The following is a 15070-nucleotide window of genomic DNA, read 5'->3' as shown; positions in this document are numbered from 1 at the left end:
GTTTCTTTGCAAACATATTGCTACTGCCATGCACTTTTCACTTCTTTGATACCTGTATCTGTTATTTTAAAAATAATTAAATGCTTGCACAGTACAGGTAGGAAGGCTTCCCTGAGTCACCACACTTTTAATTTTAACAGCTGTGTGTTCAGTTTAGCTCCCGTACCTCAGTTTAATGGTTTGTGGTAATGAACAGCAGGCTGCTTGCCTAGGTCTTCCAAACTCCTTTTTCAGATTGACAATGATCACTGCAGAAAGCTATAAAAATGTAATTTTTATACATATTTTCCCTCATAAACTTTCTGCGTCTCTGCTTCTCCCCCCTCGCCCCCCCCAGGTTAACAGAAACTGTCGCTAGCTCTATGCCTTGTCGTTCTGTGCCTTTTAAACAGGTAACGTGGGATTTGTATTGGAGTTTTGTTAAGTTCAGACGCAGCGCTGGGCTGGCCCTCGCCCGGGGCAGTGCCTCGATGGCGGGGGCTCAGGGCATTCCCTCAGCCTGCCCCGGGCTCTCCGGGCCCCGCTGGGCTCTCCAGGAACGTCGCCAGGCTGTTCTTCGCCGCCGTCCTTCGGTCCCACAGCCGCCACCCCCTCCTCCGGTCCCACAGCCGCCATCCCACCGCCCACCCCGTCCCGCCCTCAGGGCTGCCCCGCGCCCGCCCTCAGGAAGTGATGGCGGCCGAGGGAGGAGGAAGAGCCGCCGCGGGTAAGAGGGAGGGAGCGGCTCGGCTCGGCTCGGGCCCCGCCGCCGGGATGGCCACGGGCGGCTGCACCGCCGCAGAACACTCGGGTCTTTCCAGGGAATCTCTGCCTTTGGCCGTGCCCGGGCGAGCCCCGCGCCTCCATGGCCGCGCCCGCTGCGCCTGAGGGAGGTGGGACAGCCCGGCCCCCTGCGCGCAGGGGCAGGCGCTACAGGGTTTTTTCCCCCCCCCTTATCCCAAGCGTACAGGTAACTTTGCCAGGTTTTCGGCTAGTCCTGAAGCAGAGAGGACTGGCCCGATGATTCCCGTCCACTGTGGTTCGGAGGGTGATGCTGGGAGAGCCTCATCCCCGGACTCCTGTGTGCAGAGCGTGTTCGAGGGTCTCAGCGCAGGTGGATGAGTTTAAGGCTTTAGTAACTCACTGCTTGAGAGCTGCTAAAAAGCAGTGGGAATACGGCGTAAAAATAGCAGTTTTTTAAAGGCAAATCTCAGGCACCGTCGGCAGTTGTTTACTCAAACCGAGCAAACCCACAGTTCAACAAAAGGAGCATGGTTTGACAGGGACAAAAGCAGCAGTAAACACGTTGGTTCTTGACCATGCGAACGTAATTAGTAGAACTGTTTTGGTGTAGAGATGAGATATAAGAGGCATTGTATACTACAGAGCAGTATGCATGCTACACTATAAAATATATTATTATATGTGTATATAATGTATACAAAGTATATAATACGGTTTCTTTAAAAAGTATTCAGTAAAACTTTTTTTTTTGCTGTTGGTGAGGTGACAGCAGAACAAGAAGTACATGGAAACCGATGTATTTTTTGAAAAAAGCCACACTCTGCTCATCTCCTCATAACCAGGAGAAGTTAATTCGCTGGTGTTTCCAGCAGTGGGCAAAGCGCTGCTCAGCCCCTCAGTACCCGCTGGGCTTGCACTGCTTTGGGATGAACAGATGTCACATCAGTTCCCGAAGGGCCCTGCTCCCAGTGCCTCGTGAGGGACCTGATTTAAGCACAGGTGGATCTTCTGCACGTGCTCCGCCGTGGATTTCCAAAGGAGTCTGGCGTGTGCAGTGTTCTGGGTTTATATTTGACTAGGAAGACTTCCAAGAATCTCTGCTCACGCACTTGTTTGGATAAGGGCCCATTGCATCACCTCAGTTAGCTTTCGTACTGCTTTCCCTCCTGCTCTGTTTTTATACTCCTCTTTCTTAATTTGTCACGCTAGCAGGTAAATGGAGAGAAAGTGAATTTATCTTCTGAAACACATTTTAAGTTGCTGCCATTTGTCTAAAGCACCTACTTCATCCCCTTCAGTAAAATAATGATGTTGTTCATTAGTTCCTCTTGCTGCTCATGGCTAAATGTGCCTCTGTCAGATTGCTCTATTTTTTCCCTGCTATCAACCACTTATGGAAGTCAAACATTTGTAATAATGCTATTTTTTTTTCTTTGGAAGGCTTTCTATTCTACTGATGTTTTTAAATAAAATAGATGAATGGGATTTGGTTTTTCATGTCCAAACAAACATTGTATTGTTGGGCACTTCAGTCTGCGTTTTTCCCTGACTTTTTCATTACTCTCAAATTTAATGCTTAGAATAGTTGTTCTTCCATCCCCTTCCTCTTTTGGGACAGCTGATGTTGTTTCTAGGTATTGTCTGAGTTTTGGCAGAGTTATTTAGTTGGATATACCTATCTTTAAAATAATAATGAGCAATTTGAGTGTACAGCAGGCTTTAAGAGCATGTTGGAATCAACCATTAGGTCTTGTACAAATGATGCTTTTCAGTTGTGCTACAATTGAGATGCTACAGCTCAGTCTTGAGGGCTGTGTCTGTAACTGTTTTCACAGGGAAAGGTTTACACTTCCAGGTTCTTTTAAGTCCTAGGCAGACCTTGCTGTTGAGAAGCAGGGCAGCTGTTGACCTAGAACTTGAGGTTCTTGTTTTAGATTGAGCCTTCTCACAAATTCTTTTTGATTCAGAACATTTTAGAAGTCAGATTTGTATGTGTTCAACTAACCAACAGAAAGGCCAGGAAGGACATTCAGTGAGTAATCACGTTATATACACCTCTGGAGCCTGAGAAATAGTTACAGAATGAGAAACCTGTACATCTAGTTTAGCAATTGCATTAATGAAGTCTTAAATTTCCATCTGTCTCTCGAGGAAGATGGAAATCTCCCTGCCCTCCATGAAATCCATGTTAATCAGTTTATAGGCAGGAGGTCAACAGCTTGAAAGATGGAACCACAAAATTCAGGTATTGTATAGGCACTACCATAGTAAATATGGTCTCTGCATCTAGAAAAGCTACTCAAAGCTCTAAGATGAGACTGATGAACAACCATAGTGGAACTTAGATCTCATGGATGGAACAGGCAGAATTTTATTCAGACTGAGGTGTGTGTGTATGTAAGAGGTAAGGGCTGCCATTGCCACAGGTAAAGCAAGTTACCAAAACCTTGCTTTCTTTAGCACAAATATGTAGTTATGGTCTGGAAAGAAAAGAAATCAGGAAACAAAATCCTAAATACTTCCCCCAAAGAAAAAAATACAGTCCAGAACCCAGCAAACAAACCAGAGCCCTTTTCCATAATAGCACTTCAGTGAATACACTCCTTCCCTTGAGGGGAAAGTTTGGGAAAACAAACAGCACAAGAGAAAGTCTAACTGGTTTCAATTTGCAAGTGGGAGGTGTGCAGGCATCCTGGTTGTGAGCATGTTATAAGAACCTACGTGAACAGGCTGGCATGTATTTTCCACGTGGTGGAAAGGTTGCATACTGAGAGACTTCCAAACCCTTTGCAATTCGCTGCTCTGGAATGTTGTCTTTGCAAAACTATTGGCAGACCCTCAGGTCCCACATATCTGTAGTTAAAGTGGGTCCTGCTTGCTTACAGAGAGGTCTGTGGGTGCTTAAAAATGTTGTGTTTGTAACCTTTGAAACCTCTGCCTGGTGGCTGGTCTTTCTGGCATTGCTGACAACAGATGGCAAATGGCTCTGCTGGTCTAATTCTCGCTGCTGCTTCGTTCCTGTGAAGTTGCACAGTTTCAGAATCTCAGAAAGGGCCTCCATGGTTTTTTTCCTGCGTAATGATTCCGAGCCAAAGGAAATAAAAACATTTTCTATTATTCAGATTCCCATGGTGTCATGTGACATTTGGGTAACGATTGCCTTGCAGCAGTTTCAGATAAGTGCATGGTAGCAATTTAAGGCCTGTGTCCTTTAAGTAATGCTTATTAGTATGTAACAGATGCCGTTTAGAAACATTATGCCTTTTAATAGGCTCTGCTTTTAGCCTACATGTTCCCATTCCAGGCAGTCTGTGGATCAGGCAGGCTTGGAGGTATGCTGTCGTTTATGCAAAGCCTAAGTCAATTTTCTGCTCTGAAGTCGAGCCATGTGTTTTTCCTTGTTTCTTCCATTCTGGTCATAGCTGCCTTGCTGTGTTTTTCCCCCTAGTCATATCTTTGGCTTATTTTCAAGCCATTGCAGTCAAAACCTTTTGCATTTTTAACCACCAGCAGTGGTTTCTTTTGTCCTTACAGAAGAGCCCGTGTAAACTGAATTTGAACACTCGCAGCCTCGCTGTCAAGAGCACAGCGAGCACAGAGTTATCCCCCTGTTGCCAGCCTGTCCTTCCTGCTCTGCTTTTTCCTCCTCCCAAAAGGAGAAAAAGGGAAAAGCAGAGCCATGCTGATTTTGGAGCACCTTCAAAGGCATGTAGAATAGCTGACACAATGGCATGGAGAGGCAAGTGAGATGTTTACACATTTACTCCACTACTTGCAGCTGTTTAATAAAGCAACTTCTGAGACAACCTTGTGATAGCTGGTGCAGGTGACATATTAATTTGCAGCCACATAATAAATTCAGCAAAGTTGGGATTACCGGGGGAAGGGGTTTGTTTGTTTGTGTCTTTCTTTCCTTTTTTCCCCCCTCAAAATAATTGCTTTATTTTGAGATTATTCTGGCTGGACAGATTGCTTGTTGCAAGTAATTTGGAGAAAGGCTGCTGGGCTTTCTTAGGCAGACTTGTGCTCTCTGCTGGTGGGGAGCAGTAGGCCTGTCAGATGTAAAGTATTTGCAACTCAAATGATGTGGTATTTGAAGCTGGTATCTGAATATCTAGACAGTTGTCTCATATTTTCATCACTGCTTTGTTTTATTTGGGAATGTTGTCCTTCCTGGTAGCAGAGCTTTCAGGTACTCCTGGTGTGCCACACACTGCTGTAGTTTGTGTGGTGTCACCTTGGGTTTCTCACACCTGCTTTTAGTGATGGTAGTAATAGGAAAATGTGTTTTATGTGGTACTTAAATTTGAGCCCTGATGCCAGGTGGTGACAGTGGGCGTTTCAGTAATAATTTCAAATTATTAAAATGCAGCAGTTTTCTGAAACTGTCCTGTCAGTCTGTCTGGCTTCTCCCCATGGGATGAAATCATCCTTGTGTAGACCATTTGCCAAACTCAGTTGTCATTTCCTGCCATTTCACTATTCCTTGTTTATGACTATGGGAGTCATTGTCTTCCTCTTTTGCCTTTAGTTACAGGATGACTTTTGATCAGTGCATTCTCCTTTCCATCTTCCATCTTTGGAAAGGATTGAATTGCCACTATTTACATTTGAACTTGAGATTCATAAAAGCTCTGCTACTCTTCGCAGAATCTTTGCTGTCATTTTCCTTTCAAATCAGCCTCTTTCCAGTTGTTCTGGAAAACTTTTGTATTTTTCTTGTATGTTTTATTTTGTTTAGGGGATAGACAAATAATTAAGTTGACAAACTTAGATTTTTTTTTTTTTTTGCTTACCTGTGCAAGAAAAGACAAGTTTGGAACAGGTTGCCCAGAGAAGCTGTGGCTGCCCCATCCCAGGAAGTGTTCAAGACCAGGTTGGACGGGACTTGGAGCAACCTGGTCTAGTGGAAGGTGTCCTTGCCTATGGCAGGGGGTTAGAATGAGATGGTCTTTAAGGTCCCTTCCAACCCAAACCATTCTGTGATTCCAAAAATCCGCATCTCTGCCTTCAGTAATCAAAGTTAGACTTTTCCAGGAACATTTCTGCCCATTTCTTGATTGTGTAAAAACCAGTGTTTATTAAGAACTCAATGCTGATGTTCACAAATTCAGAGGTATTAGCAGAAATCCCAGTGAATCAGTGGAATTTCCTTGAGAAAAACCTGATGTGAACATGAACCTTAAAGCCTTAATTAATTACAATTCTGAGTGTCCCTTTTCTCCAGCATTATATTTTTTTTTCTGAATTATTCTGTAAACCCCTTCTTTCTTTTTTACATCTCAGCTCTGTGAATAAGAAAGTTAAATATGCAGAAGTATGAATTCCTGATATGTCATAGCCACAGCTGGTAGCACTTCCATGGTTTAACAGAATGCTGCAGTTTTTAGTTGTAAAGTCTGTTCCTGGGCCATAATTCCTCATCTTTTTTCAATTACATGAGGTTAGAACTTTCTGCTAAACATGCCATCCCAGATGTGCATTCTGTGTGTAATAGGATGGGGCTGGCCTGTTTACACAGATGTATTTTAATTTATCTGTACTGTGAGTTGGATGTGGCTTTGTTTTTGTAAGTAATTACACTGCTAAAGATCCATCTGAGGAAAAATAGATAAGAGTTGGAACCTGTTTTTGGAACTTTCATTATAGGAGTACTGCAGGTGAGAGTGGAGGAAATATCCCTTTAGTATGCACTTGCTTTTCCAGCCTTGAAAACATTTTAAATAGTTTCATCCAGGTGTTTGTCCAAAAAGAACTAAATAATTAAATCAGTTATTTAATTCCCTTGCCTAATTTTTTTTTTTCCATTTCATAAATTGTGGATTACTTGAAGTTTTGGAAAATAAATAGCACATGTTTTATAGACCCTGCTAACAGAATGTTCTGAGGGCCTTCAGAGCGCATTGAAGTGAGTGGAAGTTGAAGGTGTTTGACATTTTTCAGAGCCTTTTCTCATCTACATCCTGCTAAAGATATGTGCTTAAAGCTTTTTTCTTCTCTTTTCTGAAATAAGTAGTAAAAATATATTAGTGGGAATGTGATGTCTAACAGGATGGCATCCTGCATTTGGGATGCCTGACATTTGAGGGACAAAATTTGTAGTAGTGCTGTGTATAGCTACGTCTGAACTCATCTATTTAATGTTTGATTTCTTAATTGGGAATGGGATTAGGATTATTTTTTTCTTTTCTGCTTTCAGTTATTGATTCCACAGCAGAAAATTATTTGCAGACAGAAACTTATATTTGGTGTTCTGAAGCCCTTCTTGCCATTTGAGTTGTGATAGGATAGGGAGTAATATACAAATGGCATTTTTGGATTGAAACCTGGTAGCACCAAGGCATCTTTTCCATCCTTTATATTCCAGGAGTGGTTGCTCTGTTAATAATGGGGAAAAGCAACGCAGTGGGGAAGAATTTTGCTTTCATTAATGATGGGCAGCACGTGGTAAGAGCTGCCTTGCCTTCTTGGGCAGATCCCACACCACGGCCTTGCCCACTGGCTCCATTTCCACCACACTTTGTTATGATGCTGAGGTTTCACTTGCACTGGAACTTGGGTTTTTGACATGTATTTGCTCAATTAAATGCAGGATATGAGAGTCAGGTTGTGTGTGTGCTCCCGGGAACGTGCCAAAGTCCTCTTCCTTCCTTTGGAAGGTTAAACAAGTGTGGATGTCTAATGATAACCACATGCACAGAGCTGTTCAAGCTCATGGGAAGGAAAGGAGGGGAGCTGATGTGAAGCACTTCTGTTTAACACAGAGGGTAAGGGACAGCACTTCAGTTATGGGGGTGTGATTTAGAAGGGCAAAAACCCCCTTATCAAAACCCCCTTATCATTGGATCCTAGCCATTGTCCTGGTTGTGCTGCCGTGGTGTGGCAGTGACAGTCCACAGGAGAACAGAGAACAATTTATGTTACATCTTTGTCTTTTTATGTTGTGACTCCAAAGACACTGATAAGGAGGTCACACCTTTTTGAAGTTGTGGATGAGACACGCACTTAACTGATAAGAAACCAGAGTGATTTGGTAGGGGCCACAAACCCACACCTGTGTTAAGAATAAATCTTAAGAGTTCTGGGCTCAGTTGTGTGGTTTAATTACCAGAACACTCCCTCCTAAATAGTGACAGGATATGCTGTCATTTTGTCTTGGTCCACATGTTCGTCTCGTATTGCAAAGTGGGTTTTGATTTAAAAAGAAAAAAAGGGAAAATATTTTTTGGACAAAAAACCCTCACAGTACTGTCAGAGACACTTAAAACCTGCTGAAGTTGTTTTTTGGGTTGTTTTTTTTTTGTTATTGTGAAATATATTGGCATGAAAATAAAGCCAGCGAACAAAGCCAGTGCTGCTATTGTGAACATTAGACATGGCAAAAGTGACTTAAAAAATAATGAAACTTGAAAGTTAGAAATGTTAAGTTTTTTTAATCTGTCTTGTTCCTGCACCACTAGAAATCTGACCGAGGCATTTTTCATATTTTTGCAAGTAAAATTATGCACAGATTTGCACAAATGTACAAAGTCCAGATACAAATCCTGTGGTGGCTGATGGCTCTTGTGTAAACATACAGTTCCTAATGGATGCATGTAATATCCTCCTCTGTGTTTGTAGAACACGAAAAAGTAGTTGTAGGATAAATGATTAATTCACTTCAGACATAACACTTTTCATGCTTCATCTACGGTGAGGTTGATGTATTTTGCTTTACAATCTGGCTGCATCCTGAGTGCCCTTACAAATCTCTGTAATGGGCATTTCAACAAGTCCTCCTTTCCTGGGAGTACCAGCAATACCTCAGTGCATCTAATCAACCCAGTGCTGTGTCTGGGCTGGGAAAAACTGCATCCCCAACTTTGTTGGCTTAAGGAAACAGTCTTAATTAGCTACACATGAATGCAGGAATGGAATATTCTTAACAGTGGAAGCAAATATCCCTCATCCCTGGAAGTGTCCAGGGCAAAGTTGGATGGAGCTTTGAGTAACCTGGTCTAGTGGAAGGTGTCCCTGCCCATGGCAGGGGATTGGAACAAGATGATCTTTACAATCCCTTCCAATCCAAACCATTCCATGATTCCATGAAATATCTCTTGTTTAATAAATTTTGCATTGGCTTCATGGTCAAAAATAACAAGTTTATTGGCAGTACCTACTAATTTGAAACTTGAATGACTATTTAAAGCATCTTTACGATGAGACAGAGTTGATTGTCCCAAGTTGTGACTGGTTTGTTATATAATGGCAAAACAGTAAAAATAATACATTGATATTAAAATGACTGGTCTAGTGAAGGAGAGCTTGAGGGATGTAATGGTTATATGAATTGCTGTAGCATTATATTAATGAGGTAAGTCTGTGGTTATCTGTATTCTAGTTCAATTCTTTCTGTTATGGCACAGGGTTTAATTGCAGGGGATATAAAAGGACCATCAAGAAGAATCTTCAGAATATCTGATTAGATGGAAGCATGTCCTTCACCTTCAGGTATTTCAGCAGTCTGCAGTTTCACTTGTTGAATTTCACATACAACTGTGTGCACCATGTGTTTTCTGTTGTGTTGAGCATAAATTCTTTTGCCCATGGAAAAATATTTCCTGCTTACTTTATCTGGTAGAAAGAAATTCTTGCTGAATCTGTAATGATGGAAGTCTGTCTTTAATCTACAAAAATTATTTCTAGTTTAAAGTATTGTCTCCCGTTTTGTGATTGCATTTGTTATTTATCTACCTGATGCAGACCATATGCATGTTAATTAGATATATATGGATTCCCACATATTGATCTTTTTGGGTCCTAAGTGATGTAAAATTTTTACTTTAACCTCTCAAAGAGGATATTTGTCCACTTAATGAAATCCCCATGAAATTCAGCTCTCTCTTCTGGAGGAGATCAGGGTGGAATAGCAATGGGTATAGAAAAAGCTGAGTTCAGGGATCAGGACTGAAACAGGGGCCTTGGTTTAGGCCTTATTGTCAGAGTTGCATGATGTTTTAGGCTGAGTTACTTAGAGGTGCTGGAGGGTAGAATCTCCTAAAGATGACTGAGTGCTATGGGCAGTGCTGCTTGTTTTTATAGTTGGTTTAAGCTATTAAAAGCTTTTCACTTTAAAAATGAGATTCCCAGTCAAATTGATGACAGATCACTGTAGTGAGAGGAGATGTACTTGCACATCCTCGCTTGAGAACGTGGCCCAGGCTGCTCCATGGAAACAAAAGAGAGGAGAAGCAGATGCACTGCTTGTTTTTGCTTTAGAATCTTTTCTGCATGCTTGAAATGGAAGCATGCTCCTTCGGGTTTCTCATTTATTCACCTCTAGGTAGGTTTTCCCGGTGGAATTGCACACCCTTCCACCTCCTCTGCCCTGGATGCCCTGGGAGAGACAAAGCCCGGTGTCTGTCTGTGAACCCTTCGCCCGATGGTGCCTTGACCTTGTTTACCAGCTTTGGCTGTTTAAGGTCTCAGCCTCTGCAGTGGCACTGTCAGGAATCTCTCTCATGCAGGAGGCCTCCCGTTCTAAATTTACCCTCCTTATGGTTTATGGTCCCTCCTGTGTGGTTGCAGAGAGAGGCCCCTTTTATGACTCGGCCCTCGCTCCTTCCCCTGCTCAGGGTAACCCTTTGTGAGCAGTGCCCGTCCAAGGAGTGCTGGCAGGGTCCTGGCACACTGCCTGCCAGCATGTGCTCTTTTGTTGCTGCTGGGGAAGAGCAAATTCAAATAAAATCCTGTCATTCCAACTAAGTTAAAAAGCTTTCCTTGGAACTTGGTGATTTTGCTATCCCAAGATGCTGGTGGGGTCCTCAGACTGAAGCACTCATGGGAGAACAGCACTGCTTTTATTTTAAAGTGAAGTTAAATTATTTTGCATTTTCTTTAGGAACCTTTATAACATCCTGTTAGACAGCAATTATTATTGATTTAGTCAAATGCTTAATAACAATAATTATGTATAGACTTTGAGGGGGTTTTTGTGTTTCTGTATACAAAAACAACGTGTAAAAGGGATGTGCACACCAATGCAAATATTTTTTTGTCACTTTGTACTGGGAAACACATTAGTTAATTTCAAAAAAAATTCAGACAAGTGATTTTTCTCCTGCCTGTGGCAGTTGAACAGTATGAATGGTATGTGCATGTGTGTGCAGGTTTGGGGGGATGTTCACCAAAGCCAACCTTAGCTCCACTGACTTCTTGAGAACACTCCAGGGGACCTAAAGTGAGACTTCTGCTCCATATTGTTCCTAAAGGAACCTCACTTTCCCTCCTCCCCTTACACACAGAGGCTGAGACATTAATTTTCTTCATGAAAAATTTTTTGATTTCCCCTTTATTTTGGAGTATGTGCTCCTGACTCACTTGGGCCTTTTCAGTGTGTTGCACAGGAAAGACAACTGGAAATCTGTAAACATATTTTAAAAAAAAATTACTTCTGTGCAAAGCTGTTTTGATGGTAAGTTCATCAGAAGTTTTCTTTAAGGCCTCAATATTTAATTTGTAACCTAATTTTGTCCTTCAGATGGTCACTGTTGCCTTAGAGTACAAGCCTGTTCTGTACCAGGAGGTTCATGTGACCCTGAAGGCACCAGTTGCTTTGTTCAGGGAGCAGAAAATGACTGTGCTGTGAAGCTGCATTGGCTGAGCCCTGGCAGGAGGGAGCCTTGTGAGCTGCACCTCATGAACAGTATTTATCAGCATGGCAAATATTTTTCTTTGTGCTAAACTTAAGTCTTGCGTGCTGCTCTTTTGCAAAGAATTAATTTACTGGTAGATTTACTTTTGTGAATTACCAAAGTTTTTAATAATAATCTTTATTTTCTCTCCTCACATGACTCCTTTGCTTGGTGGTGTTGCATAGTACACGCTTTCTGCAGAAGAAACCCTCCTAAGGACTGCCTGAGATTTTATAATGTGACCCAACTTGCAGTGCTGCAATGCTCTTTTCTCTCCCATTTTGTCACATACAAACATACCATGAAACACATTTACAGAGTAGCTTCTGTTCAGCATTCTGAATACATAGCTTTGCTGTCAAGCCTCAGGATAGAAGCTGATTGCCTGCAAAGGGCAGGAAAATAGTGTTTAAAGCATTTTAAGCAGTGCTGTGTAGTGGTGAATTATCAGCTGCAGTTTCTTACCCTTTGCTGAGAAATCAGATGCAGATCACTGCTGGAGGGAGAATGGGGGGACCATGGATGAATAGTCTGAACTGGCACTACAAATCCCTTGCTCCTACTTTTATGTGGAAAGGTATCATTTTCATCATTTTCAATATGGTGCTTTTATGATTCGTAATTTCTGAATCTTGATATAGATATTCTTGCAGTGGTTCTTACAACACTCTTTGTTGTCTCAGCCATTTATTTTGCACTTCCTGTGCAGTTCTTTCACATTTCACTTGGGCCACAGGAGCTGCTGTGTGAGGCCAAACCATGATTAAAAGTGGAGCATTCAGAACTAAGATTCCAACTACAGCAGCGTGGGAGAAGATTTTGTCCTCAGTTTTGGGCTTACAAGAGCTGCAGGTGTAGCTGGTTGATTGAGAGCCCCTTAAATTGAAATTATTTCCTTCCTGTGATGGAAGACTGGCAGGACACCGTTTGGACAGCAACACATTTCTTATGTTCTTTCTCTTGGGCTGGTGATGAGCCACCAGACAGGTTTGTTAGATCAGGAGGAGGTTATTGGTTCTTCAGGAACACCAAGTGGGACTTTGCATTTAAGTAACAGGCATCAGATGTGTGAGGTTTTTGTTTGCATGCAATTAACAAATACCCTTTGGCCTTGAATCACATGGATTAAAAGTTATGTTGCATAAAAGAGGATGTTACTATTTTGGGAAGTCGAGTGTGTATTTTAATATTTTTTACATTCTTTTGCCGATGTGAAAGTGCCCAATTGAAGTTACTCAAAAAAGAGAAATAAAAACCTAATGATCTACAACTGACCCATAAAGGGGTAGACTTCCAAGAAAGAGTGGAATCCTTGGAATTCTTTCCCTGTTATATTTTTGGACTTAGGCTGTGTTTTGAAGGGGTTTTTTCCCTCTTCCAGCTTTAAAGCAATTTACTTACACCTAGAGAAATTTGAGACTCTGCTTGTTGAATTCAAAGGAGACAAGAGTGATTTGATGCTGTCATGGATCTCCTTTGTAAAATTGCATGTCAAGAGTTAAATAACATACTGTTAATTTTTTACTAGCATTACTGTTTTAGACTAGGATTATCCAAAAGGCTCTAATGAGATCATTAAGGCCCCAGCTACACCAAGCAGCTCCTGGGGAAACTGGGGTTTTGAAACTCATGTTTCTTAGTTCATTTAAAAAGTCAAAACATCTTGTGTTTTATTTTAACTGCAGGTTGCCTTTGCTTGGTCGATACAATAGCAGAAGATCCAGAGGTTCTGCAAGGAGATGCTCAAACATACTATGAAAAACTCTTGAAGAAATCATTGCCCACTGCTGATGTTTTTTCCATCCCTGGAGGACAAGAGGTAGTAGGCTGATGTTTTTCATACTCCAAGTTCCATACTTGGAAGTTAGTTTGTTGGTTGTGCTCACTGTCTGTGAACAGGGGTAAGCTGGTGTGGCTGGATTGCAGATCTCTTAAAATCATCAAATCCTGCATTATTTCATAGTTTGCATGCTGTAAATGAGAGATGAGCTTCAACTGCATGTCTGGAAGAGGGTTTGGAGTACTTAGGTGAACTTTGCATCTTGATCTGCCTCCTTACAGGACTGGATCAAAAGTAAGTTGGTCGAGATTTATGCTGTGGTGCAGCTCTGTATTCTGCCTCTGCTGTGCAGTTTACACAGGTATTGTGACACAGCCCATTGTTTCCATTCTTTCCAATACTTATATTGATAATTTTGGCTATGGTTTCTCCTCAATGAATTCTGATCAGCATAAATCCTATAGGGGTCAATGCTTTAGGGTCCATTCCTAAGCCACCTGGGGGGATGCAGGTGACTGAACAGGCCTATTGAAAATATTTACTTCAGTCAACCTATGAAGCCTTTCATTCTAGATCATAAAAGGTGTGTTGGGCTACCTGTTATTGTACTGTAAAAGCAGAAATTGGATTAGGTGAAATAAATGTTTGCAATAGTGTGGGTTTTCTGCAGTTTAGGAATAGGATATGTAGTAGTTTCCAGAAAAATGCTGCTCCAGGTGGGTTTAGCTTCGGCTTTGAACTGGGAATGTAACTGGGTTTAAATACTCTTTTAATGCCCTCTAGTGGACCTTGTAGGGTTAAATACAAATAGACCTGAAAATGCAAAGATCCCCCAGTTTAGGGTTTCTGTGTCCTTACCTCGGCCTTTCGTGCCTGGTTGTACTTTTGGAAGCTCATTTGCTGCTCCATTGGACGGGAGGGGAAGTTAAAATCCCGACAGTGCTGTGTGTGTGTTCCTGCAGTGGCTACACACGGGGAGAGCAGTTAAAGGTGGACTTATGGCTTTTGATTCACAACTGTCTTTGCTTTTGTGGCTTGTCACCAACCCTTAAATATATCACATGACTGATTTGAGTCTCATAGCAACACATTTCTCTTTGCATTCATTTAATTCAAGTCTAATCTAATCTGCAGTCAGACAGCTAGTCAAGGGCACAAGTGATCCTAATGTTCTTGCTGTATTGTCTTTTTTTCTTATACTCTATAATAAATAGCTCAAAGAATGTTGATATTTTGTAATTAAAAATGAATTAAATGTAATAAGGTGAAGCTTCCATTCCCAGTGAACATCCCAGCTGACAATCTCTGTTATATACCTGCAATCTGGAGGATGAGGATTTTGATGTTTGAATACTGCATTATCAAGCTTTTTTTTCCCACCCTCTGCATCTGAATTAAAGCAGGTTTCAAGTGGCAGGACTGGCAAGTGTGAATAATTATTTAGCAGGAGTTAAGTGGCTGTCAGTCCCCCTTGCTCGGGTCACAGAACTCCTTTTAGGTATGGCTTGGTCAGGCATTCAGGACACAAATAGCCAGGATTGTTGCAAGTCAGGATGGGAGCATGTTGGCAGCAGCCACACACAGAGCTATGCTTGGCTCCTGCTGGTGTTGTTAACACCTGTGAAAGTGCACATTACCTTATCAAACAAAATAACAGCATTGGAAGTAGTCCTGGCCTTTTAATTATGGTAATGCTCCCAGGTGCCATAGTGACATTGATGCTGTTATGTTTGAAGCGTGCAAAGAGTGACTGAATCCCCAGAACATACTGAGATTTAGGCAAGCTCATGAATACAGTTTTCAAGCAGTTTACAGGTTTTTTTTTCCCAGAGTCCAGTGTTTGCAGAGATGATTCCAAGATTCTGGCACCCATAAACCAGCAAACAGTGGTTTC

The 15070-nt window shown here is 41.9% G+C and overlaps 1 protein-coding gene across 8 annotated transcripts in view; it reads left to right on the top strand.

The window, feature by feature from the left end:
• Positions 1-15070, top strand: part of LOC127475231 (protein FAM169B-like) — a 41687-nt gene that overhangs the window by 5059 nt on the left and 21558 nt on the right. For 5 of the 8 annotated variants that reach the window (XM_051796808.1, XM_051796815.1, XM_051796810.1 and 2 more), the window contains one exon: positions 13082-13215. In XM_051796808.1, coding sequence (XP_051652768.1) covers positions 13082-13215 — 134 coding nt within the window. Of the gene's footprint in view, positions 1-150; positions 707-9128; positions 9214-13081; positions 13216-15070 lie in introns of those variants that run through there. The other 3 variants (XM_051796813.1, XM_051796812.1, XM_051796811.1) reach the window with 3 other exon arrangements.

The sequence above is a fragment of the Manacus candei genome, unplaced genomic scaffold, assembly GCF_025592945.1.
Source record: "Manacus candei isolate 608988 ecotype Guabito, Panama unplaced genomic scaffold, ASM2559294v1 h1tg000046l, whole genome shotgun sequence".
Taxonomy (NCBI): Eukaryota; Metazoa; Chordata; class Aves; order Passeriformes; family Pipridae; genus Manacus; species Manacus candei.
The sequence above is the reverse complement of the archived record's forward strand: the minus strand, read 5'-3'. Positions and strand labels throughout refer to the sequence as shown.